This window comes from Gadus morhua, chromosome 22 (genome assembly GCF_902167405.1).
Source record: "Gadus morhua chromosome 22, gadMor3.0, whole genome shotgun sequence".
In the NCBI taxonomy this organism is placed as follows: domain Eukaryota; kingdom Metazoa; phylum Chordata; class Actinopteri; order Gadiformes; family Gadidae; genus Gadus; species Gadus morhua.
Genome location: NC_044069.1, coordinates 5,018,393 through 5,042,896, shown reverse-complemented (window position 1 = coordinate 5,042,896; position 24,504 = coordinate 5,018,393). Strand labels below are relative to the sequence as shown.

Here is a 24,504-nt window from a genome sequence, read left to right as displayed (position 1 = left end):
ATAATACGTTGTGCAAAGGAATAATGCATGCATAATAATGCAAATGAATAATGCACGGAACAAACGTGTCACTTCAATGCAGTTTAATAGAGGATAGACAGCTGACAAATTACCATTTAGCAGCCGCTTTTATCCAAAGCGACTTACAATCAGTACATTTGTCATAATAAGTGAAGCAGTGTATCGCTGTCAGTGACAGTGATAATGACAGCTGTGTTTTCTGTTTAGTGTTCAAGTCACTTTGCATGGGGCGCTCGCGAAATGCATTGTGGGTCCGTCCGTCCATTCGGCTCCATGGCCTGCGTCAAAAAGTTGAGAAATGTTCAACTTTTCAGGCAGCGCCAGATCCGTCGGCCAATCAGATCGCGGTTATGCAAATAAACTTCACGCGTCTACTGGATCTATTTTGCAATAACAAGCAGAAAGTAGCAGGAAAAATCTGTCCGCCATATTTATTCAAAGAAATGTGGAATGATAGGATTGTTTTAGTCACCTGTTGTTTGTGTCATCTTTTGTATTTATATCCACATATTAGAAGAGGCTTTGTAGAGGGAGGCGATTTGATTGGCTGCAGTATGCGTCTACAAAGACTAGTCCCCTATACGTCAGACACGCCCTCGGTCATCCGTCGACGGACGCATGCAGTGTGAACAAGGCGTAACCCTACATGCCCACTGCACCGTCAGTCAACGGACGTGGGAAGGCGTGGCTGACGGATGGGGGAGTAGTCTTTGCAGAGGCATCCGTCAGCCAATCAAATCGCTTCGCCGGGTTCTTCCCGCTTCTTCCTGCTTGTCGCGATGCAAGATGACCCGCTTTCCCGCTTTCCAGTATCGTCAGAGCCCGAGTCACGTCACAGTGCTTAAATTTACATACGCGATCTGATTGGATGACGGATCCGTCGCTGCCGAAAAAGTTGAACATTTTTCAACTTCTTGACGGACCCGAAGGCTCCAACGGAAAGGACGGATCCACAATGCATTGCGCGTCGGTCCCCATTCAAAGTCAATGGGGATCAGTCAACGGACGGAGGTAGTGGGCACGAGGCGTAACTGTGTCTGCTGAGAACGTATCGTAGCGCCGTGCGTCGTCTAACGAGCCCAGAGCGACGCCAGAACAGCGACGCACGCGGCAGTGAGCGACAGCTGCACCGACGTCCCTCCGTTGCACAGGTCCGTCCTGCAGCAGGCACTGGAGCCGGTAAAACCGAAGCCAAGGAAGGTGCCGGCCTCTGTCCGGCCACAGGAGGTCGTGAGCACACACCCCTGGCTTTGAGGTCGGAAAAAACCAGCGCCATCGAACGCTGTCAAGATTCAAAACGTAAAAGAGGCTGAAACATCAGTTTAAAACACAACAACAACAAAAACAACAACAACTCATGGTCTGCCCTACTGCATGCTGGGAAACGGACAAGCGGGCCCATCTCACCTCCACGATGGGTCAGTTTACTGGGTTACTTAACTTAATGTTCTCTCTCCTTGGGCTTGCCTACTGTAAGGTGTGACCCTACTGAGGTGTTGGCACTTTGGTTTCGCTTTCTGCCAACCAAACCAGGCACCGAAAGCATGCATTGTATCAATAGGCCTATTGTTGGAATTTATTTTCGTTTTTGAGGCACAAAGGTGAGGTTGTCAAGTAAATCAAACGATGCATACATACATGTATATCTACATGCATGTATATATATAAATACCCTTCAGGACTACATAGACAGCACTCCCTTCCATTTCAGTCAGATTTGTGTGTAGCATGTCTGCGGGGCCGCTTACACGCAGTCCGGGTGAAGCAACTGCGGGTCGAGTTGTCGCATTCGACATCATCGCTGGCGGCCAGACATCGCCCCAAGATCGCGATCGGACAGCGGCGACACGTCAGCCCGTGTGCTGCGGAGCGGAGAGCAGAAGATTAGAGGAAAAGTTGTCGGCAGGCACTCGGCCCGCCGCATATACCTGCTTAGTGCTCCGTGAATGGAGAACCAAAAAAAACCTCGAAAGAGGGTTAACAGGGTGGTCAAGTCTAGAGACTCCTTCCTAAAGTTTTACAACCTTAGCCAGACAAAGTACTAGACCTACCTGTAGTTTACCTATACTCCCACATGAGCCTTACAGAGAAATATCTCAATAACATCTCAATAAAGGCAACATATATTTTACCTTGAGAGAATTTGCACTGAATTAAGATACAATATGATAGTAGATTAAAAAAATATCTGAACAATAAATATCAATATTATATAAAAAATAATACAGAATATTAAATCCCCAAGGCTGTTTGTACAGAAAAGGGTTTTGAGACAAAAACCTAAGTCTTTGCTCACCAACGGCAACAAACACTCCCAGGAGAAGAAGTCTGGTCCAAACAGCGGCCATTTTCCCAGCGGATCAGAAGACGACGGCTTAGACACAAACAGGACTCAGAGGGTCAACAGTCTGATGCTCAACAACTCGTCTCTACTGTTTTTATGTACCGCATCGAGGAGGTAAAGACGGCTGAAACAACAGATATTAGAATGAAGGGAATCAGGTTTATTGGCATGAGGAACAACCCACCCACTACAAGGTAGTTAAACTGAATGAATAAACAATGAGGGCATCATCATTCAATCAAGATCTTAATCTGGACAAGTCATCTTGTCAGTCATTCGAGTTAATCAACACAAAATGAGGAGGGGTGGAAGGCCGGAGGAGGGGGGAGGCTGACAGAGGAGGGTGGAGGAGGAGGAAGGAAGGAGGAGCAGGGTGGAGGAGGAGGAGGAGGAGAAGGAGGAAAAAGGAGGATTACAGGGGGGGGGGGGGGTTAGAGGAGGGAGGAGAAGGATGAGGAGAGGAAGAAGGAGGTGGAAGGAAGGAGTTGACCGGGACAAGGAGGAGGAGAAAGAAGGTGGAGGAAGAGCAGGGTGGAGGTGGAGAAGGCGGAGGACGTGGAGAGGCTTGGGTCGCGTCGGACCTGGTCATGTCCACGGTGGTGACGTCGAAGGTCACTCCTTTGAGCCACAGCACCATGAAGAGCCTCTGGGAGAAGGGGCAGTTCCCGATGCACTGGCCATCGCTCCCCGCCTTCACAAAGTAACACACACACACACACACACACACACAGCTCCAACCTCAGAAGGCATCCTGCTTTATCAACGATAACGTGGCCTGGGATCAAGTCTATCTCTGCAGATACAGTTGACTTAACTCATCACACTCCATGTATCCATCTTGTCAGAATTACCAAGAAAGAGGGAGGAATGATGGGTCTTAAAGAAGACATATTATGGTGTTTTCCCAACAACTGACATACTATTTGAGTTCCAGAAAACATGTTTATGAAGCTGTTTGCTGGAAATAGCGTTTAGGGAAAAAGATCTTGCCTACCGCTATTCCCCTCTGTTCAGTCCCTTCAGAATGAGCAGTTTCTGGTGACTGTAGCTATACTATCCATGAACCGCAACATGGAAGAGAAAGGGATTGTATTCCGATTTTGTAATTATGCTCTGATTGGAGGGGAGTGGGGAAGTGGGAGGTAATATTAAAATCTTCCTATGTAGGAGGGGGCGCCGAAACTGACTTGCCCGTTTGGTAATAGTAGGCGGGGTACTTTCAGAAATGCATATCTCACTCAAATAATCATGTACAGACTTTTTTCAAAGTTTGTATGCGTGTGGGAGCACCAGAGACCAAAAACCAAAGCCCCAAATCCCAGGAAAAGTTTTGTTTTCATAACATGCCCCCTTTAACTCACCTCGCTTTTGTTACTTTCTTTAGCATTGAGCGTGATTCAACAGTTATAGCCTGTGACACTGAGTTATTTGTTCGAACCAATTTTTGCGGTTGGACTTTGTGAAATAATTGATTATTCAGCAAGATAGGATACGGTGTAGCACCATAGCTTAGTGACACACGACTCCTCCATCCAGTCACATCCACACATGGTGTGATCCAGATGCCTCGGACACCAGTCTTCCGAGTCGCACACCGGTCTCTGAGCACTTATAGCGTTCCCGTTCCTCTTTGTGGTTGTGTCATGTAATTAGCCTCTTTGGCAAACCAGCTTGAAAACAACAGCAAGATCGTGCAATGCATAAATTGGTGACCAGAATAAAGTAGCAATGTAATCAAGTGTGTAAGAGCATTTAAAATCGACATTAAAATGTCCAACGTGGTACATCTCTTTATGGGCGCAGCGATTTTTGTTGAGAGCGTCATCACTGAACTCGGTAGCCTTGCTATTGCCAGACAAAGCTCAATCGTAGATTGCACATTGGTCTGGGGAAGAAATGTATTGCTCTTCTCCAGACCCTTCTGCAGGGCGAAGGGTCTGACTATAGAGTGGTGAAGTCACGCCCCTTCCGGTAGAGCCCATGGGACCTACCAGATCGAAAAATATGAATGGGTTTCAATGGAGAGAAAGTATTCTTTTCTGGTCCCAGTCTTAATATGTCCTTGATTACACATATGTTTGTTGTGGATTTAAAGGCCCACTATGCAACTTCGGGCATTTCTTGGCTGTTTTCTTGGTTTTGGCACGCACATTTCTCTACACAGCGCCCCCTACAGCTTCGTAGTAGATATTTCACAACACTGTCGTAACAACTCGTTGACGACCCTTCCCCATGCACTTCTACGCGAGCCATGTGCATTTTTTTTCAAAGAAGCCGGCGAATGCGTGGAGCCATGTCCGAAGTAGATGTTCATAAAGTGTAGACAAGGTTATACATTTTTAAAAAGGTGTATTTGTATTGCAATAAACATAAATCCATCCTTTTTTATAGTTGACGGGGAGAATGTATATCCTAGATTATAATTGTTATATCTTAGGTTGAACAGAACAATCAGTGTAAGAGGTTTGGCCAACATAATAATCTAAATAAACAAGAACCTGGATTCGGGGATTCAGTCTGTATCTGCGGGACGAGACGGACGAACAGCAAAACACCCATGGAAACAAAGGTGTTTATATGGTTGCAACCAAGCAAGCTAGAAACATACAGGGCTCACAGCAAAACGGTCGCGAAAACAATTTTTACAGGGCTCACAACAAAATGGTTGAGCAAACACATTTGTACAGAGACTATCAACATCAAGAATACCACGAAGACAAAGTTCACCCAAAGGTACTTTCAATTTCAAAAGCAACACGGCCGAGTCGGCGTCTGATTTGCAGTCTTCTTTTTCTTTCAGTTCACGCTATTCCTGAAAAGCTTGCTCAACGTTTACTCGTGTCTGGCCTCTCTGTCGGTCAGTCTCCCTTTTCTCTTCTGTTCCTCCGACATTGGGTTTCTCTGTCTCTTTTTAGTCGGCTGATCTATGATGAATATAACAATCCCTTAGTTACTTGTGTTTATATCGAGCCGGTTCCGCGTTTGGGGGTCTGTGCCGTAAAGCACCAACGCCCGGAGTTCAGAACTTTCAACGCTCCAACGCGTGACGCTAGCCACGATAGCCAATCAGCGTGGAGCTTGACCCGACATCACCGACAGAGAGTAGTGACCCTTGCACAGAAGCATACGGCCGACATCTTTCTTTATTCTGGGGGTGGAAATAGTAACATAGTTACGCCATTAAATGCGTTTATGGAAACATTTTTAGCGAGAAATGTGCATTTTACTTTCATAATGTTCGCTCGGTGAATGTGAAGGATGTTTGGTTTGATAGTTATGACGAAGAGTGAACGCTCCGTTCACTTGCATGGACAGAGTCTCTGGTTGCTAAGCAACCTCAACGTCTTGGCGGACTATTTCTCTGCTGATCAACACTACGAATGCTGGAAACACACCAGACACACCATGTGAAGTTATTTAACCCGATTATCGTTATTTATGAGTCCTTAGCCCAAGTGAAGGAGTTCAAGTACCTCGGGGTCTTGTTCTCGAGTGAGGGTACTATGGAGCGTGAGATTGGCCGGAGAATCGGAGCAGCGGGGGCGGTATTGCGTTCGCTTTACCGCACCGTTGTTACGAAAAGAGAGCTGAGCCGCAAGGCAAAGCTCTCGATCTACCGGTCGATCTTCGTTCCTATCCTCACCTATGGTCATGAGGGTTGGGTGATGGCCGAAAGGACGAGATCGCGGGTACAAGCGGCCGAGATGAGTTTTCTCAGAAGGGTGGCTGGCGTCTCGGGATAGGGTGAGAAGCTCAGTCATCCGTGAGGAACTCAGATTAGAGCCGCTGCTCCTTTACTTAGAAAGGAGTCAGCTGAGGTGGTTCGGGCATCTGGCAAGGATGCCCACTGGGCGCCTCCATTGGGAGGTGTTTCAGGCACGTCCAGTGGGGAAGAGACCTCGGGGAAGACCCTGGACTAGGTGGAGACCTCGGGGAAGACCCTGGACTAGGTGGATAGATTATATCTCAACACTGGCCTGGGAATGCCTCGGGATCCCCCCGTCAGAACTGGTCAATGTGGCCCGGGAAAGGGAAGTCTGGAGCCCCCTGCTTGAGCTGCTCCCCCCGCGACCCGACCCCGGGTAAACGGATGACGATGAGATGAGATCGTTATTTATATCCGAGATTATTTAATCTAACCCGATCTAAACTCTATCATGCACCCAAACACGGCGGCGTTTGGGTTTCCTACCTCGGACTCTAGCGCAGCCACAGGCGCGTTGGGCGCGTTGAACCATTTTTGTGACACACAATGATCAAGCGTCAGGTTAGGCGCGTTACTCGCGTTATCCAACGCGAGTAACGCGGTTGGTGTGGCCGTACCATTAGTCGATTGATCCATGATGAATGCAACAATTGCCTCGCAACTGGCTGTTTATATCTAGCCGGTGCCATGTTTGGGTGTGTGTCTGTGCCGTAAAGCATTTTCGAAACTACAATCTGACTACATTTTCGAGGATACTTCCTTTGCGTCACATCCGGATTGTGTCGGTCCAAACAGAGCAAGTTGCATAAGCGCTTTTTCACTGGAGAGGCGACATGGGTAAATGACACACCCACCAATCGACCCAGAAACGGATGCAGAACCATCAGCATAACTCTCAACCTGCATACTTAATGTAATTTTGGCTAAAAAAGTTGCATAGTGGGCCTTTAAATGATAATTGTTCATGCAAAGAAAACTAAAATTGCGAAGGAGTTTGATAATGTTAGGTTTTGTGTGAGCCCGCTTTGCGAACTACAGCCCCCCTGCTGCTCTCAACGCGAATGATATACGTTGTATCACCACTCTGGTACAGCCAATGGCGATCTCTCTGCTCCACTTCACCACTTTTTCCAAGGGGAGGATGTCCACAATGCCACAAAACCGGAGCCCGTTCCGGGCTAGTTCGGAGCTAGAACCAGTGTTTTGGTTTCACATCGCCAAAGAACCGGCTCCGGCCTGTAAAAACCGGTTCAACTCCAACCCCAGGATTGAGCTGGGCTAGAACCATGGGCTAGAACGAGAACTGCCTTTACGCCAGGGGCAGGGGGCGGTCTTATCCTTACCTTCATAAACAGGAAGACCAACGAAGACCGGCAGTTTTAAAAACACCGAAGTAAACAATGGACGTGAAGACGAAAACGCAGTGGACCGTGGGCACAGTTAGCACCAAAATGTGGCGGGGCTTAGCCTGGCAACTGGCAAGCCAGACCCATATCGGAGAGATATTGGGTCTGGTCTCGTACGGTGGCAGTGTGGGCGAGATAAACGGTTGTCTTTCAAGTTCCCTCTGCACGCAATAGGATAGCGCTACAACCAATCAGAGCAACGAAGAAGGTGACGTAGTCAGAGCGACGGAAATGTCCATAGGGAAGTGTTGCGAATGGTGGATTGAGAGAATGAAGACCGACGACGAAACTTTTACCGTATCCGGTCGGCAAAACTCTGAATACATCTCTTTTCCAGGAAAGACTTCAGTGCAGTTCTTTGTTCATTGCTCAAAGAAAATGATAACTTCAAGTCTTGAAGAGTCGCGGCCAAAGCCGAGTCGAAAAGCAGCAGCCATTATTGTTTACCTTTAACACGGAACCGTCGCAGCTCTGTCGTCATTCGGCTCGATACCGCCCCTGACGATCTGATTGGCCTGTCCCATTTTCTGTTTCCAGCAGCGAAAAACGACGACAGAAGGCTAGACCTCCCTGGCTGCAAATTAAATTTGCTGCCGCTAGGGTATGGAGCCAGTTTCCTGCCATAATTCAAACCTGAAAAAAAAAGTTTCAAAGGCTTGTAAGTCTGGGTTTGAAAACTCAACACCTTGTAAAAAAGGTTTTGCAACACTGAAAAAAGAGATTATAACCTGAAAAAAAATCAAACAAAAATTCAAACATCTGTAAACATGATTTTGTGTTCTATATTATCTTCTTCATCATTTTCACCAACACATTTTCAAAGTATTTTTTTTTTTTCACAAACATGTTTTCAAAGTTCAAACAATATCACCAGCGCATTTGCAGAGTTTCAAATCTGGCACTGTTCTAACAGTGTATTTCATTGTTTCCCAGTTTTGAAACCTTGTAAATGGAATTCTGCAAACAGGTGTTCATACATTGAGAATTAAGTTTTGAAAGGTTGAATATTTATTTTTAAAAACATGTAAAGGTGTACGTTTACGCCATTGCAATGTATTTTTTCAGAACTGACTTTTCGGCACTGACTTTTCAGAGATTTGCCCACACAGGCGCAAGCTTTGAGTCACGTGAATATTGGCAGCGTTCTGTCGCGCATTTGTTTTGAAACTCCTGACAGTCAAAGTCGGAAGAAAAAAAAAAACGTTCCTGGGGGCGGGACCATTTAGCTCTAAACCTATTGGTTGCTCTCGGCTGACGTACATTCTAATCACATGTGCCGTTCACCGGGCTGTGCGTGATTGACAGTGATCTGCCGATGACAAGAATGTGATTGGAATGTACGTCAGTACATTCCAAGGGGTCAGACAACTATCATACCGTCGCAGTCCACCGCCCAGACTCCCCCATCCGCGCCAACACCCGCATGGGGAGGGACGAAGGATGTACATGTGCCGTTCACCGGGCTGTGCGTGATTAAAAGTGCTCTGCCGATGACAAGAATGTGATTGGAATGTACGTCAGCCGAGGGCAACCAATAGGTTTAGAGCTAAATGGTCCCGCCCCCAGGAAGGTTTTTTTTTTCTTCAGACTTTGACTGTCAGGAGTTTCAAAACAAATGTGCGACAGAACACTGCCAATATTCATGCGACTCAAAGCTTGCGCCTGTGTGGTCAAATCTCTGAAAAGTCAGTGCTGAAAAGTCACTTCTGAAAAAATACATTGCAATGGCGTAAACGTACACCTTTACAAGTTTTAAAAAATAAATATTCAACCTTTCAAAACTTAATTCTCAATGTATGAACACCTGTTTGCAGAATCCCATTTACAAGGTTTCAAAACCGGGAAACAATGAAATACACTGTTTGAACAGTGCCAGATTTGAAACTCTGCAAATGCGCTGCCGATATTGTTTGAACTTTGAAAACATGTTTGTGAAGAAGAAAAATACTTTGAAAATGTGTTGGTGAAAATGAAGATAAAATAGAACACAAAATCATGTTTACAGTTGTTTGAATTTTTGTTTGAATTTTTTTGAGGTTATAATGTCTTTTTTCAGTGTTGCAAAACCTTTTTTACAAGGTGTTGAGTTTTCAAACCCAGACTTACAAGCCTTTGAAACTTTTTTTTTCAGGTTTGAATTATGGCACGAAACTGGCTCCATACTAGGGGCGACTAAATTTCTAGGCTAGGCGGGGCTTAACATAAAAGTCAATATGAGCGGGGGGAGGGGGAAATAAATAAGAGGGACCGACAACGCCAACTGGGGAATTACACCCCAGGAAATATAGAACAAAAAAAATGTAACTATGATATTACAGAAATAATAAGGACACAGGTTCGAGAACTAAAGAGGCAGAGACAATAAATATACTAACCGTTTCTTTTATTGCAATAATAATAACTAAATAAAGAACTTGAGCAAAACCAAACCAAACAGCGGTTATGTAACCCAGCAACCCAATGGTCAAACAATTAAACGGAAAAAGGGGAAATAACACAAAAGCAAACTGAACTAAAATAATCAAAACAAAATAGGAAAGCAGAACCAAAACAGAACCATAACAAAACAAAACAGCACAGCTAAAACAGAACAACTAAAGCCGTACGAAACAGCACAGCTACAACAGAACAACTAAAACCGTACAAAACAGCAGCAGGGAATCCTAAAAAACAAGACATAAAATTTTATTGTAAGGGGAGACGTATGCAGACGTTTGCAGTGACGTCGTGACGTTGCTCTCGCCGGCTCCATGGCTGGCTCTGGCCGGTGTGAAACCAACTGGTTCTTAACTGGGATAAGGCTGGAACCAGTTTTGAACTGGTCCTAGCCTCAGCCCGGAACTGGCTCTTGGTTCTTTTTGGTGTGAGAAGTGTACTTTGGAATGGGTTTTTGGATTGTCGGTGCCATTATAGTTAACGATTATTAATGCTACATTAACGACACCACGTTCCAAGTTAGTTTAACATACATCTATTGATGCACTTAGACACATCATCAGTGATGGAACCTGGGGTCATTGGGTGTTTCGGGTCTCGCAACATCATACACCCTCAACCAGACGACCCAGCCGGGATTGATCAAGTCCCAACTTGTGTCCAAGCAGCATGTACCCACGGATCGCCCCTCTTGATCCACAGCCATCTAGAGGCCTTCTCAGCTGCCTCTGTGGTGGTCTTGATGGCCTTTCTCTGACGTGCACCTGTGACTCCAAGCATGCTGTATGCTTTGCAGAGAGATCGCGCTGCAAAGCCTCTGAAGCCCACCTCTATTGGCACACACCGGGCACGCCACCCCCGTCTGCGGCACTCCTCCACTAAGTTGGCGTACTTGGCACGCTTCCTCTCATTGGCCTCTTCCATGCGCTCCTCCACTACGCTTCCTCTCATTGGCCTCTTCCATGCGCTCCTCCCGGGGAACTGTCAGCTCCAGTAGGACCACCTGTTTGGTTGAATCTGAGAACAGAACTATGTCTGGTCTCAGGGTGGTTTCCACGATGTGCTCTGGGAATCTGAGCTGCTTCCCCAGGTCGGCCTTCATCTGCCAGTCCGGTGCGGTTCCAAGGAGTCCTGCTGCCCCCCTTGGCTTGGGCTTAGGCTTCTCCCCTGCTCGAATGAAAGCAATCGCCTGCCTTTCTGGTCGAAAAAAAAAAAAACAAGTGGAAACTAGATGGGAAAAGCTTGTATTTCAAAACATGACGTCGATTTTTACTTTTTCGCCACCTACCGAGTTTTTTCTGTACGATCATTAAAAAAAACATGTTATTTACCATGGACATTTTACCGAGGGAACCAGAGCCTCGGAAGCGGGACTTATTCCTTAGAGGTCTATGGCTCCACTGTCACGTAGTGCTGAGAGACAGACAGACACACAGACTACAGTAGACCCCGGTTGTTCTCAAGCTATCCGTGCTACTACAGTGTATTCCAGTGGTACTCAAACAAGTGGTACAGTATACAATCGTAGGCCGCATACAAACAACCAGCAACCTCCGGCTGTTGGGTCGAGACCTGTAAGTGGGTGGTGAGAGCAAACCTTAATCCGGAGAAAGAAGCCCATGAATTAACTTATAGTGTCAATGTGACAAGCTTGGTGATGGATAGATTGTTGCAGAATTTTTGTTCTCTCAAGGTTTTTAACAATAGGCCTACATGAAGGCATTGTTGATAGGTGAAATATTAGTAAATGTCTTATTGTTGGGTCGTGACTTATTGACTAATGATTGATAATTGCTATCTAATTGCCCATACTCTGCCATTACAATCACCAATGTAGGTGTAGCGCGTGGGGCGATATTGCATGGGATAAGTCTAGGGGGGAGGGAGGACCGACAACGCCACCAGGGGAATTACACCCCTGGAAATAAAGTATAATAAAAGAGATGTAACTTTTGTGTTAAATAATATTAACAATGTTGATAAGGCAAACAGATTTGTTTAACTGATAGACAGAGACGGGAATTCAAAATAAACCAAATCTTTATTACAAACAGCTAAAACTCATTTATATAGAACGTCTAAAAGTCACAATATCTAAAATAGCAGGCCCAAACTTAAACAAAACCAACCAGACTAAAGCTGAGGCCAACTGCTGAGAGGCAAACTACGCAGAGTGCCTATAGGGGTGCTACCACTAACCACAAGTGCCTCACATCAACAGTCACTACACACTAAAACTGGTGAAAAACGTGTTAAATCCCTGGGCTTTAACTAACATGCAAGTGACGGGACCTCATCAGGGGTGCCTAGCCTCCTTACAGTTTGGCACCCAGCTCCAGCCTAAATAAACAATAACTATTAAAACAATCAAAACAAAACAAAACCTTTAACCCCCAGTTGGTTCGATAAATACTCAAAACAAAACCATAAGGCAAAGCAAAACAGGGCAAAACAGCAGCAAGTGAACATACAAAATGGAGGAAAATATAATTAAGTACGGCTCACTATGCTGCATACGTAGATCAATTGGTGTGGCCTACAAACTACTCACCACCACGGGTTTGGGGGTAAGCATGAAAGTCACTCGGTCACAGGGGGGCTATCCTAAAGATGGGGGCTATCCTAAAGATGGGGGCTATCCTAAAGATGGGGGCTATCCTAAAGATGGGGGCTATCCTAAAGATGGTCACCAGCCACAGCAGAGACAAAGCCATTCTGAGGCACATCACACCTGCTTTATGTAAGAGGCTTGATTAGGGGACTGGGCCATTTTCATGCTGTGTTCAAGAGCACTATGTTCAACACTGTTTAGAAATGCTTCTACATTGCTACATAGGCCTGTGTTCATGACTATGCCTTTTTAAGCCTTACATTTTAGTGAATGTAAAGGGTTAGGAGGATTTATTAATTATTATTTGAATTCACTCCAAAATTACCAGTAAGAATAACTTGCTTGTCACCGCGTCTGCCAAATTAGGTAGATTTAGCTGATGTGTGGTCCTCCATACATCCACTGGGAGGCGGTGTTTTCAGAAATACACGCCTCCAGTAAAAAAAAACGTGTGGTATAAAAAAAAAAACACATCCTCCGTCGCTCTTTTGACAAGCGACTGACTGTTGACTGAAAGCAATCGCTCTCATCCAAAGCTCCTTACAGTCAAATCATTTGTCGTTCAGGAGCAAATAGAGATTGAAGGGTAATCTTGGATCAAGCACCCGAGCAGCCACTTCTGGAGGAAGGCGAAGCAGAGCCTGCTAACCGAATTTAAAAGGCTGCTTTAGATTCTTTCCATTGAAATTATTTGATTGAATATATAACATTTGTATTTGATATGTTACCTACATTTTTTTACTGTCAAACAATTTCAGCCGGTTACCTAAATGAAAGGTAAAGCCCGCCTAAATGCATTTATCAATAATGAGGGCAAAAACATTAAAGGTTGGGTAGGTGATTTTCGAAACGCCAGCAGATTTTGAAAATACACAACTCAAATGGTCCTACCCCCTCTCCTTCAACGCTGACTCTGACTCCACCCATTCCAAGTACCTGGACGCGCAATCATGCACGAGCGCGAACAGAGATGCGCGAGAGCGAGCCAGGCTAGCGTAGGTTTTCGTTTAACAACATGGCACTACATTCAGCTGTAAGTTGCACCCAGTACCGCGGGAAGTAGGAGTGCTGGGGGTGCTGCAACACCCCCTGTCCGAGGCCCTGTCTTATCACAGAAAACGATCATTTCTAAAAACTCCGGCCAAAGTGGAGATTTCTGAAAACGCCGGTTATGTGTTGTCGTGTCAACGGGGAGATACGGGATTTTAGGTTCTGAAGCGTCACATTATGCACCAGGAAATGCTTAACGTCATGTGAGCGCCCGCTGTACCGTATTGGTCCGAATATAAACACAAACCCCATTGTAAGACGACCTATATTTGGAAAAAAGATTTGAAGACCAGATCCGTTTTTTATGAATAAATAAATTGTATTCATTGAAATAATATACGAAAATAAAAAGGCATCGAATAAAACACTGCATTGCCACTAAACAGTAGTGCAAATAGGCCGTACTGATGTGTACACCATAGACTATTCCTGACACTCCTCTGCCCCGCTGTGTTCGCTCTGGCTGTGGTCGCTCCGAACTGTTTCGGCCCGTGGCAAAGCGAGTCATCCTCGCTGCTGTCCAAGGCATTTTGAGACGCAGCATTTATTTAATGCTCATATGACCTAGTGCTGAAAAAAGGTTATATGAAAAAGTGTGAGGGTAGCGGGGGTGCGCTAAACTTGTTCTGTGAGCAGCTGGATGTGAACGATCGATTTTCAACTGTCCGCGCATGCACTGGTGTAATTGAGCTGCGCTGCTATACATCTTTTTTTATCAATGTAACGAGTTGCGAGTCTAGTGCAGGCTGAGTTTTTTTTCTTCCCAGCACCCCCTGCTGAGAATACGTTCTCGCTGCAATGGTTGGACCAGATGTTATAAACATTAAACGGTCACATAAATCATTACTATTTTTAGAAAATTTATGTTTGTTTCATATAATTGTATTGGAAGTCCTGGTTTTCACTAGGGTTGCCGCGGTGTGGACATTTTCACACCGAGTAATACACTCGTCTCCACACCGGTATTACCGAGTATAAACGGTATAAACTTTGAAACTAGGTCAACCGCCACACAAGCATCGGTTTTTAGACCCTTCTCGTCCTTCAGTTGCCGCCAACGTTCGAAAGCAGCGCCTAGGATTATTCTTGATTTCAGTTTTTCTCTTTCAGCGTTTTTATTATCAATTACTCTCTGAAAAAGAGTTTTCCTTCTCTTTGCTGGTGGTGGTGGTGGTGGTGGGGATGGTGGCGTCTTGTCTGCCATGGAAATTGTCTTCTACTGCTAGGTCCAAATGTGGATTAACTAGTTCCAGTAGCTACCGCAGGATAACAACAAACAGGAGCTTGCTCTGGGTCACGAGCTCTGGGTCACGAGTACTGCACGAAGGGGTCGCGCGCGGGGCGCGGGGGAGGGGGAGTGCAGTACGACCGTTTGATTGACGTACTTACTGTCCAATGCAACTCGGTGGCAATGGAAATGATTGGCTGGAGTTTTTCGAGCCCTGCCCGTTCCACAGATGATTGACTTGTTTAATTTTCATGTCAGTACTTCTAACTCAGTGGCTGTAAGCGGGTTATGATAAGGATTTCAAGTAATTTTGCAAAAATGGCCAAAAAAGCAAATCACCTATACAACCTTTAAGTTTTGAAAAAGAAAAAGTATCCTTCTAGGGTTCATTAAATCAAAGTCTGTAATATAATGGGCCTGGTATAAAGTGACAGGGAAATAGTATTTAATACGGTTGCGATGCTGGGAAGGGAAGAACAAAAAGGTTTGGGAAACTATTGGTCTAATTATTCCTATTCCTATTATTCCTAACTAATTCCTAATTCCTTGCCTAAATCTTACCAAGTAGTTGTGTTGCCTAAACCTATCCAAATTCCACCATCCACGACTTTATACTTCGGCACCTGACTTCCTACAGCCTTACCCTACCGTCACACTACTTGCGTCCGTCGACGTATGGAGGCTTTTTGGCATATCAATGTGTTTTCCCGGGTTGTATGACAAAGGCGATTTCATTGGACAGTGTATTTGCGTATGTTTGCAAAACGCGATCTGATTGGACGACGGATCAGTCGCTGCCCGAAAAGTTGGAACATTTATCAACTTTTGACGCAGGCCACGGAGCCTACAGAACGGACAGACCCACAATGCATTTCGAGAGCATCCAATGCAAAGTCAATGAGATCCGTTGATGGGTGCATGTAGTGTGAATTCAAGGTTACTGGCACAAAATACAGCTTATCGATTCAGGCAGAAGGGAGGCTACAAACCTCATATCATTGGCGGGGACGAGAGAAGGATGTCCCAATGAGGTGAGGCCGACAGGAAATCGGCAAAACGTCATGAACGTCAGCTCCACATCGTCATCGTCATTCTCCCTCCCTCTACGTTTGCCTCAACTGTTCTGTCTTCACTACCTTCTGTCGAACGATTCTCTCAACTATCCACCGAGGAATCCTCCCTCTCCTCCTCTTTGGACTCCCTCTGTTCCTTCCACTCCAGACCTGCGTGACCCCCCCCCCCCCCCCCTCCTTGGCTGTCCGAATCTCTGCAGACTTATAGGGCAGAGTTGCGGGCAGCTGAGAGGATATGGAAAAGATCAGACTGATCTCGGATTTCACGTCCACTGTGTCAACAGCCAAATCTGCCTTCCACCGGACAAAAATCAACTCCTCCGCCTAAAACCCCAAGAAACTGTTTTCCATGTTCTCTTCCCTCCTCACCCCTCCCTCCCCTCCACCCCTTTCCTGCCTCACTGCTGATGACTTTGTTACCTACTTTACCCAGAAGGTGAAGGAAATTAGCTCCTCTTCTATCCCTTCCACAATCCTCCCTCCTCCCAACCCAACCTCTGTTTTTACCCAATTTATCCCTCTCACTTCAGAAGTGGTCAAGAGAATAATAACATCTAACCATGCCACCACCTGCCCCCTTGACACTATCCCTTCCTCACTCCCCCAGGCCGTCTCGAGCGACATCCTGCCATTTCTCACCGCGCTTATCAACTCCCTCATTTCAGGCATTGTTCCAGCGTCTTTCAAGACTGCCATAATAAAGACTCTCCTCAAAAAACCGACCCTTGATACCAATGACATCCAGAACTACAGACCGGTATCTCTTCTTTCATTCCTCTCTAAAACACTAGAACGTGCCATCGCTGACCAACTGTCCTCCTACCTCTCATCTAACAACCTGCTTTACCCTCAGCTGTCAGGCTTCAAGAAGGCAACCTCCACTGAGACGGCTCTCCTCGCGGTGACTGAGTCCCTCCGTACTGCCAAAGCCTAGTCCCTCTCATCGGTTCTCATTCTTCTCGACCTGTCCACAGCATTTGACACGGTGAACCACCAGATTCTCGCTGCCACTCTCGCCAAACTTGGCATTGCTGATTCTGCACTTTTCTGGTTCACATCCTACCTGATGAATCACACCTATCAGGTAACATGGAATGGCTTCTTGTCCAAACCTTGCACGCTTGACACTGGTGTCCCTCCAGGCTCTGTACTGGGGCCTCTTCTGTTCTCCCTCTATACCAGATCTCTGGGCTCTTTAATTACATTACACAGCTTTTCCTATCACTGCTACGCTGACAAAGCCCTGATTGCAACACGCATATCTGAATGTCTGGCAGACGTCAGGTTTCTGACAGTTGGAGAAGAAGATACAGTGATGTTCTTAACAGTGACCAGTAAGTCCATGTGGGGGCAATCTTTCCCTGGCATTAGGAGGAGCTCAGTCTTGTTGAGGTTAAGCCTCAGGTGATGGGCAGTTGTCCAAGTGCGAAACTAAAGTGCCAACACCTCAGTAGGGTCAAACTTTACAGTAGTCAAGCCCAAGGAGAGAGAACATTAACTAAGTTAAGTAACCCAGTTAACTGACCAGTCTTGGAGTCGAGATAGGCCCACGTGTCCGTTTCCCAGCATGCTACAGGGAGAACACGATGCACGCTGCCCATCACCTGAGGCTTAACCTCAACAAGACTGAGCTCCTCCTAATGCCAGGGAAAGATTGCCCCCACATGGACTTACTGGTCACTGTTAAGAACATCACTGTATCTTCTTCTCCAACTGTCAGAAACCTCGGTGTGGTACTGGACAATCAGTTATGCTGCACCGCAAACATCACCGTGGTGGCCCGATCCCGCAGATTTGCCCTTCACAACATCCGCAGGAGCCGGCCCTTCCTCACAAGTTAAGCAAATCAGCTTCTAGTCCAATCGCTGGTCATCTCCCGCCTCGACTACTGCAACTCACTCCTGGCTGGACTCCCTGCCTCTGCGATTAAACCTTTGCAGAGCATCCAGAATGCGGCAGCGTGTATCGTGTTCTCCCTGTAGCATGCTGGGAAACGGACACGTGGGCCTATCTCGACTCCAAGAATGGTCAGTTAACTGGGTTACTTAACTTAGTTAATGTTCTCTCTCCTTGGGCTTGACTACTGTAAAGTTTGACCCTACTGAGGTGTTGGCACTTTAGTTTCGCACTTGGACAACTGCCCATCACCTGAGGCTTAACCTCAACAAGACTGAGCTCCTCCTAATGCCAGGGAAAGATTGCCCCCACATGGACTTACTGGTCACTGTTAAGAACATCACTGTTTCTTCTTCTCCAACTGTCAGAAACCTCGGTGTGGTACTGGACAATCAGTTATGCTGCACCGCAAACATCACCGCGGTGGCCCGATCCCGCAGATTTGCCCTTCACAACATCCGCAGGAGCCGGCCCTTCCTCACAAGTTAAGCAAATCAGCTTCTAGTCCAATCGCTGGTCATCTCCCGCCTCGACTACTGCAACTCACTCCTGGCTGGACTCCCTGCCTCTGCGATTAAACCTTTGCAGAGCATCCAGAATGCGGCAGCGTGCATCGTGTTCTCCCTGTAGTAGTTCACATCAGATTCAAGATGATGGCACTGGCATACAAGGCGGTCGATGGAACTGCCCCTGCCTACCTCCAAGCGTCGGTAAAGCCACACACCCCAGCTCGATCCCTCCGCTCAACTACCTCAGCTGGACGTCTGGTACCACCATCGCTAAGAGCAAGCAAAGGTCCATCAGCAAAGTCACAACTCTTCTCTGTTTTGGGACCTCAGTGGTGGAACAAGCTCCATGCCGATGTCAGGATCGCAGTCGCTCACCAGCTTCCGCAAAAGACGCAAAACTCACCTGTTCAGAGTTCACCTCAACTCAGCATATCCACCCAGCCCCTTCCGGCCAGTGGCCACCATTGTATGTTGTACGTGCTTACACTTAATGTACGCACTTATTGCACGCACATAATCTACATTGCATTTATTCATAGTACTTAATTGTGTAGCGTCTGCAGTAGCTGCTCTCACTGCTGTACACGGGGAATGGGTTAGCCTAGCGATCGTTAGTACATGCACTTGGTTCCATTAACATCCTTACTGTACCGACAGCGATATATTGTTTCACTTCTTGTGACAAATGTACTGATTGTAAATCGTTTTGGATAAAAGCGTCTGCTAAATGCCCTAAATGTCAATGTATGCATTCCGTTCGTGGATTTTGCATCCTGCGCCCCACACCCTAGATACTGATTAGAACTTTAAATTCAGAATGCGCTCTGAAAGAATGGTTTAAAATATATTGCAGTTCATGATTTTACAGATTATAGGAAGAGTTCAATTAATTTGACACAGGTAGAAACTTTTTCACCCTTTAATTCTTCAATATTATTTAAACCAGTTAACAATATTCAACTTTATAAAACCAATATCCTGACAAGCCGCACACTTGAATCAACACATTTAAATCCAAATCCATATTATGGTCTCTTTAATCAGTTATGTATTTATTCATAGCTCTATCTGCAGAGAACGCAGTGTAGCATCGTAGTTGTCGTCTAACGAGCCCACAGTGACGCCAGAACAGCAACGCACGCGGCAGCGAGAGACAGCTGCACCGATGTCCCTCCGTTGCACAGGTCCGTCCTGCAGCAGGTGACGGAGGCGGTATAACCGATTCCCAGGAAGGAGCCACCCACTGTCCGGCAGGCGGCATTAATCACACACCCCCGGCTTTGAAGGTCGAATGCACTAGAGGTGCCATTGAACGCTGTCAAGATTAAAAACGTAAAAGAGGCTGAAACATCAGTTTAAAACACAACAACAACAACTCAATGGTCTGCCCTACTGCATGCTGGGAAACGGACACGTGGGCCTAGCTCGACTCCAAGACTGGTCAGTTAACTGTTACTTAACTTAGTTAATGTTCTCTCTCCTTGGGCTTGACTACTGTAAAGTTTGACCCTACTGAGGTGTTGGCACTTTAGTTTCGCTTTCGGCAAAGTACATCAGGCACGGAAAGCATGCATTGCATCAATAGGCCTATTGTTGGATTTGATTCTTTGTTGCGTCTTAAAGGTGAGGTTGTCGAGTAAATCAAAGGATACATACATACATATATATGGATGTAGATCTATATGTATGCAGATCTATATACATGAATATATATATATATATCATACTCCCTTCCATTTCAGTCAGATTTGTGTGTAGCATGTGTGGGGGGGCGCTTACACGCAGTCCCGCGGAAGCAGCTGCTGGTTGAGTTGTTGCATTGGACATCTGCGCTGGAGCCCAGACATCGCCCCAAGATCGCGATCGGACAGCGGCTGCACGTCAGCCCGTGTGCTGCGGCACAGAGAGAAGAAGAGATTAGAGGAAACGTTGTCGGCAGGCACTCGCCCGGCTGCATACCTGCTGAGTGCTCCGTGAACGGAGAACCAAAAGGCTGTAGGAGGACAACGGGGGGAATGTTAGGCGGCGCGTAGTTAGTTCGTTTAGTTAGGAGAGACTGTCTCAAAGGAGGGTTAACAGGGGGGTCATGTCTAGAAACTCCTTCTTAAAATTGTACAACCGTAAACAGAAAAAGAAGAAGGACTACCTGTAGCTTACTTGTTCCCCCAATGATGAACCTTATATATAAAGATCTCAATAACATCTCAACAACGGCCACATATATTTAACTTTGAGAGAATTTGCACTGAATTAAGATACAATATGTTCATGAAATACAACGTAGATCACCTCTGAAAAAAAAATCGGAATATTAAATTTCAATATTATCTTAAATTATAGTGAATATTAATTCCCCACGTCTGTTTATACAGACAAGGGTTTTAGGTCAAAAACCTAATTCTTTGCTCACCGACGGCAACAACCACGCCAAGGAGAAGAAGTCTGGTCCAAACAGCGGCCATTTTCCCAGCAGATCAGAAGACGACAGCTTAGACACAAACAGGACTCAGAGGATCAACAGTCTGGTGCTCAACAGCTCGTCTCTGTATTTATTGTCCCGCATCGAGGAGGTAAAGACAGATGAAACAAAATATATAGGAATGAAGGTAATCAGGTTTATTGGAATGAGGGACAACCCGTCCTCATCACAGTGAAAAAACATTTTTTTGTTGCTCCTTCAATTTCTACGTTTTCTTGGGCACTCCTTGCTCCTTCGTGAACTGAAACGACCTCCCCTGAGGGCTGATTGGACAGATCTTTAAAGATAAACTGGGACGCTTTCATAGGCTTGAGGCCAGACTGATCTGCAGAGAGACAGAATGGGAGCTCAGGAGATCAGGAGGGTCTCACAAGGCAAGATGACCCTCACCGTCTCAGTGGAGTTTCAGTGTACAGAATGGCTTTACTCTTTTGTTTTACAGCACAATTAAAACAGTCAGACACCATTTCAACCTTCAAGTCACAACTCAAAACTCACTTGTTCAAACTCGCACACAACGTCTAACTGATCACTGTTTTGATTTTTTTTTTTTTTTTTTTTCTTATTGCTTATGTTTATTTTTTTATTTTTATTTTATTATTTTTTTCCACAATGTCTTGCTTTTTAAAAAATGTATGATGACTATATGCTCTGTAAGGTGACCTTGGGTGTCTTGAAAGGCGCCTCTAAATTAAATGTATTATTATTATTATTATTATTAATTAATAAACCACCTGAACATTGACTTTGAATGAAAGTGCCTGCTGCGTGCTTTTAACCCAATATGTATGAGATGTCTGGTTACTATTTGATGCTTATGACAGGAGCCTTTGTTTTAGAATTTCTCTTTATTGTTTGATTTTTTTAAGGGAGCAAAAATAAGTACCTTTTGCATGCAGAACGACACCAAAGATACAAATATGAACACAAATAAAGATGGTGAATGAAACATTAATATATATATCTGTTTTATATGAAAATCGTCTTTCCTTCAGACATAAAAGCAAGATTTTAAAGATTTTTTAAGATTTAAGAAAACCACATGATCCCGAAGCCAACAATGGGCTACAATTTGCCTTAGCATTGATAGATGCAATAAAACAGAGCATTAACATTCATTTACCAATCAGAAAATGGAGTCAATCTCGTTTCATGACTCTCCCAGCGATGCAGCTTCTTGTTCTACTGCTTTTAGCTGCTCCACACTGCCACCAGGGCGGCGATGATCACGGCTGGCAGCCCAACATCAAGGGAGGTGGCTCCATTACATTGGTCTGTCGTGCAGCATTCGGTGCTCAATCTAACAGTGGCGTTGAAACCCGTCAGGAGTTCCATCCTATCGCACTGGCTGTTGTCCACGCAGCCTTTAGTTCTGTAAACAGAACTGGTCAAATCTAAAGAGGGGAAAGGGTGATCAATTAAACAGACGTAGAACCTTGATAACTCATTTTCAATTTTTCATGATTGCAAATGCCCAGGTGTTGTTAATGGGTACATAAAGAATAAAATCCCATGAGCCACCTGCATTACCCGGGCGTTCCACCAGGTGAAAGAAATACTGCACAACCACACATTTTACGTCTAATCATTCAAAATGAAGACTTTTTAGGAAGAAACAGACTTTGTAAAACATAACCTATTTCCGTAGTAAGGCCTATACTGTATAGTGTTATAACAGGATCCCTGATCAGCCCCTTATCATGTCCTATCCAACTTTACGAGGTATTTTTGTTCAACAATTGAATTCCATTTATACCAAGCGTTTTTTTTTCTTACTCAGAGTTTGTATGTAGCAGCTCTGATTGGCCCTGCAGGTCATGGTCTGGGTTGAGTTCCCAAGGCAGTCCTCTTCCAGGCTCAGTCCGCAGTAGTTACAGACCATCGCCCCGCCTGGAAGACATTGTGGGGGGGGGGGGGGGGGGGTATTAGCAGAAGTGGTAGTAGGAGTATTGGTATAAGCAGAAGTCATAGTAGTAGAAATAAAAGTAGTTGGAGTGTAGTATTAGTACCGGTAGTAGCAATTATAGTAGTAATAGCAGCAGTACTAGTAGTAGTCGTTTTTGTAGTGGTGGCAGTAGTAGTCGTAGTATGGCACACAGGTATATCTTTATGTTATTCAATAAGATGAATTAATTATTGAAAAAATAAATAAAATGATTCAAGTACAAGATTTACTTCAAAAGTAGCCCGGTGCTTCTAACCCATGTCCGAAGCACTGCTGTGATCACCAAAAAAAAACGGAGAATACCCCAAGAATTAGATACTGACAATACTCCACCTTTTGCCTCATATTTCATCAATTCTGTGGCTTCCCGCCATGGAAAAAAAGACCAGAACTAAGACCGTCATTCTAACGTCTTCGACAGCAGGCGGTAGGAAAAGCCAAACTTACCCATAGCAACCAGCCCGGCAGTGAGCATGGTAGCAAACAGAACATGGTTCATCATCTTGTCCTTAGGTCAGATATCACAGCAGTTCAGCAGACCGGAGGAGATCCTATTCAGCACAACATTGACGCATGGAGCCTCTTCCAGGTTTATATAATGTGTGGGACGGGCAATTAAGAAATTTGAATAACTAGAATTACCAGCAAAATGCATGAATCAATCGTTAAAAGAGGAAGAGAAATTCCATAACTGCCCAATGTGTGTGTGGGTGGGGCTGTGCTTGTGCATGCGTATATAGATTAGGGCCACCTGCGCTTGCGCGCTCTCTCTCTCTCTCTCTCTCTCTCTCTCTCTCTCTCTCTCTCTCTCTCTCTCTCTCTCTCTCTCTCTCTCTCTCTCTCTCTCTCTCTCTCTCTCTCTCTCTCTCTCTCTCTCTCTCTCTCTCTCTCTCTCTCTCTCTCTCTCTCTCTCTCTCTCTCTCTCTCTCTCTCTCTCTCTCTCTCTCTCTCTCTCTCTCTCTCCCTCTCTCTCCTTAGTGTGGCCTACAGAGAGAGAGCCTGATGAATTCAAATTTAGCTTATCAGAGCTGCTCTGGCTGATAACACAAGGTAAACATCTAGACTTGTGAATGTCCTTGACCTAAGGCCCAATCCCATTTCTACCCCTTACCCCTTCCCCTTAGCCCTTCAAAACAAGGGGGAGGGGTAAGGGGAAGGGGTAGAAATGGGGTTGGGCCTTAATCTCCCATGCATAATCAGAATTAAGAAGGCAAACTGTTGATTCATGTGCACTGGGGATATCTTTGTTGCTAACGTTGAAGTTCTGTTTGTTTTTCTGCAGAAGTTGGCCGACGACATACAGAACAGCCTCCCAAAGAGCTTGGAGGACCAACCTATCAAAGGAATGAACGCCATAGACAGGGAAGTTGAACCGCCAATTAAGTTCTGCCAAGGCTTTGAGCGTGCAAAGGACACTTGTTGTTTATATTTACAACCGATATGTTAGTGTGTGCGTGTGTATGCGTGCACATGTATACGTGTGTGTGTGTGTGTGTGTGTGTGTGTGTGTGTGTGTGTGTGTGTGTGTGTGTGTGTGTGTGTGTGTGTGTGTGTGTGTGTGTGTGTGTGTGTGTGTGTGTGTGTGTGTGTGTGTGTCTTGTCTAGAGAAGGGATCAACCTCAGGTAATGTATCAAAATATACAAACAAAAAAAGTTTTTACATTACAATTACAATTAGGGCATTTAGCAGACGCTTTTATCCAAAGCGACTTACATCGGTTAATACACACATTGACACACCGACGGCAGAGTCAACCATGCAAGGCGACAGCCAGCTCGTCAGGAGCAGGGGCAACCCGG

General features: G+C 45.4%; 3 protein-coding genes across 4 annotated transcripts in view; all 3 read right to left on the bottom strand.

Moving 5' to 3' along the window:
- Positions 1-20,842, bottom strand: part of LOC115535935 (sperm acrosome membrane-associated protein 4) — a 29,869-nt gene extending 9,027 nt beyond the window's left edge. Inside the window, exons 1-3 of one of the 2 annotated variants that reach the window (XM_030347539.1) lie at positions 20,691-20,842; positions 20,060-20,173; positions 19,184-19,595 (exon numbers count right to left, since the gene is read on the bottom strand). In XM_030347539.1, the coding sequence (XP_030203399.1) occupies positions 19,384-19,595; positions 20,060-20,173; positions 20,691-20,742 (378 nt within the window). In that variant the 5' untranslated portion in view covers positions 20,743-20,842 and the 3' untranslated portion in view covers positions 19,184-19,383. Of the gene's footprint in view, positions 1-19,183; positions 19,596-20,059; positions 20,174-20,690 lie in introns of those variants that run through there. The other variant, XM_030347538.1, reaches the window with a different exon arrangement.
- On the bottom strand, positions 977-2,448 carry LOC115535937 (sperm acrosome membrane-associated protein 4). The gene is made up of 3 exons (XM_030347540.1): positions 2,318-2,448; positions 1,770-1,883; positions 977-1,303 (listed from the first exon to the last, which is right to left on the bottom strand). Exons 1-3 carry the CDS (start codon positions 2,367-2,369, stop codon positions 1,092-1,094), a joined length of 378 nt encoding a protein of 125 aa, XP_030203400.1. The 5' UTR covers positions 2,370-2,448; the 3' UTR covers positions 977-1,091.
- Positions 20,843-21,592: 750 nt separating the features above from the next.
- LOC115535919 (sperm acrosome membrane-associated protein 4) lies at positions 21,593-23,433 on the bottom strand. The gene is made up of 3 exons (XM_030347495.1): positions 23,152-23,433; positions 22,536-22,649; positions 21,593-22,153 (listed from the first exon to the last, which is right to left on the bottom strand). The coding sequence occupies exons 1-3, from the start codon at positions 23,204-23,206 to the stop codon at positions 21,951-21,953; spliced, it is 372 nt and encodes a 123-aa protein (XP_030203355.1). The 5' UTR covers positions 23,207-23,433; the 3' UTR covers positions 21,593-21,950.
- Positions 23,434-24,504: the final 1,071 nt, after the last annotated feature.

What these genes read in the sequence shown, in the direction of transcription:
- LOC115535919 (XM_030347495.1), bottom strand. Translation starts at nt 23,206, where the DNA reads ATGATGAACCATGTTCTGTTTGCTACCATGCTCACTGCCGGGCTGGTT. An exon ending in TGCCGGGCTGGTTGCTATGG is followed by an intron (nt 22,650 to 23,151) that starts GTAAGTTTGGCT and finishes AATGTCTTCCAG; the next exon opens with GCGGGGCGATGGTCTGTAAC. An exon ending in CTGCTACATACAAACTCTGA is followed by an intron (nt 22,154 to 22,535) that starts GTAAGAAAAAAA and finishes TCCCCTCTTTAG; the next exon opens with ATTTGACCAGTTCTGTTTAC.
- LOC115535937 (XM_030347540.1), bottom strand. Translation starts at nt 2,369, where the DNA reads ATGGCCGCTGTTTGGACCAGACTTCTTCTCCTGGGAGTGTTTGTTGCC. An exon ending in GGGAGTGTTTGTTGCCGTTG is followed by an intron (nt 1,884 to 2,317) that starts GTGAGCAAAGAC and finishes TCCGCTCCGCAG; the next exon opens with CACACGGGCTGACGTGTCGC. An exon ending in TTGCTTCACCCGGACTGCGT is followed by an intron (nt 1,304 to 1,769) that starts GTAAGCGGCCCC and finishes GAATCTTGACAG; the next exon opens with CGTTCGATGGCGCTGGTTTT.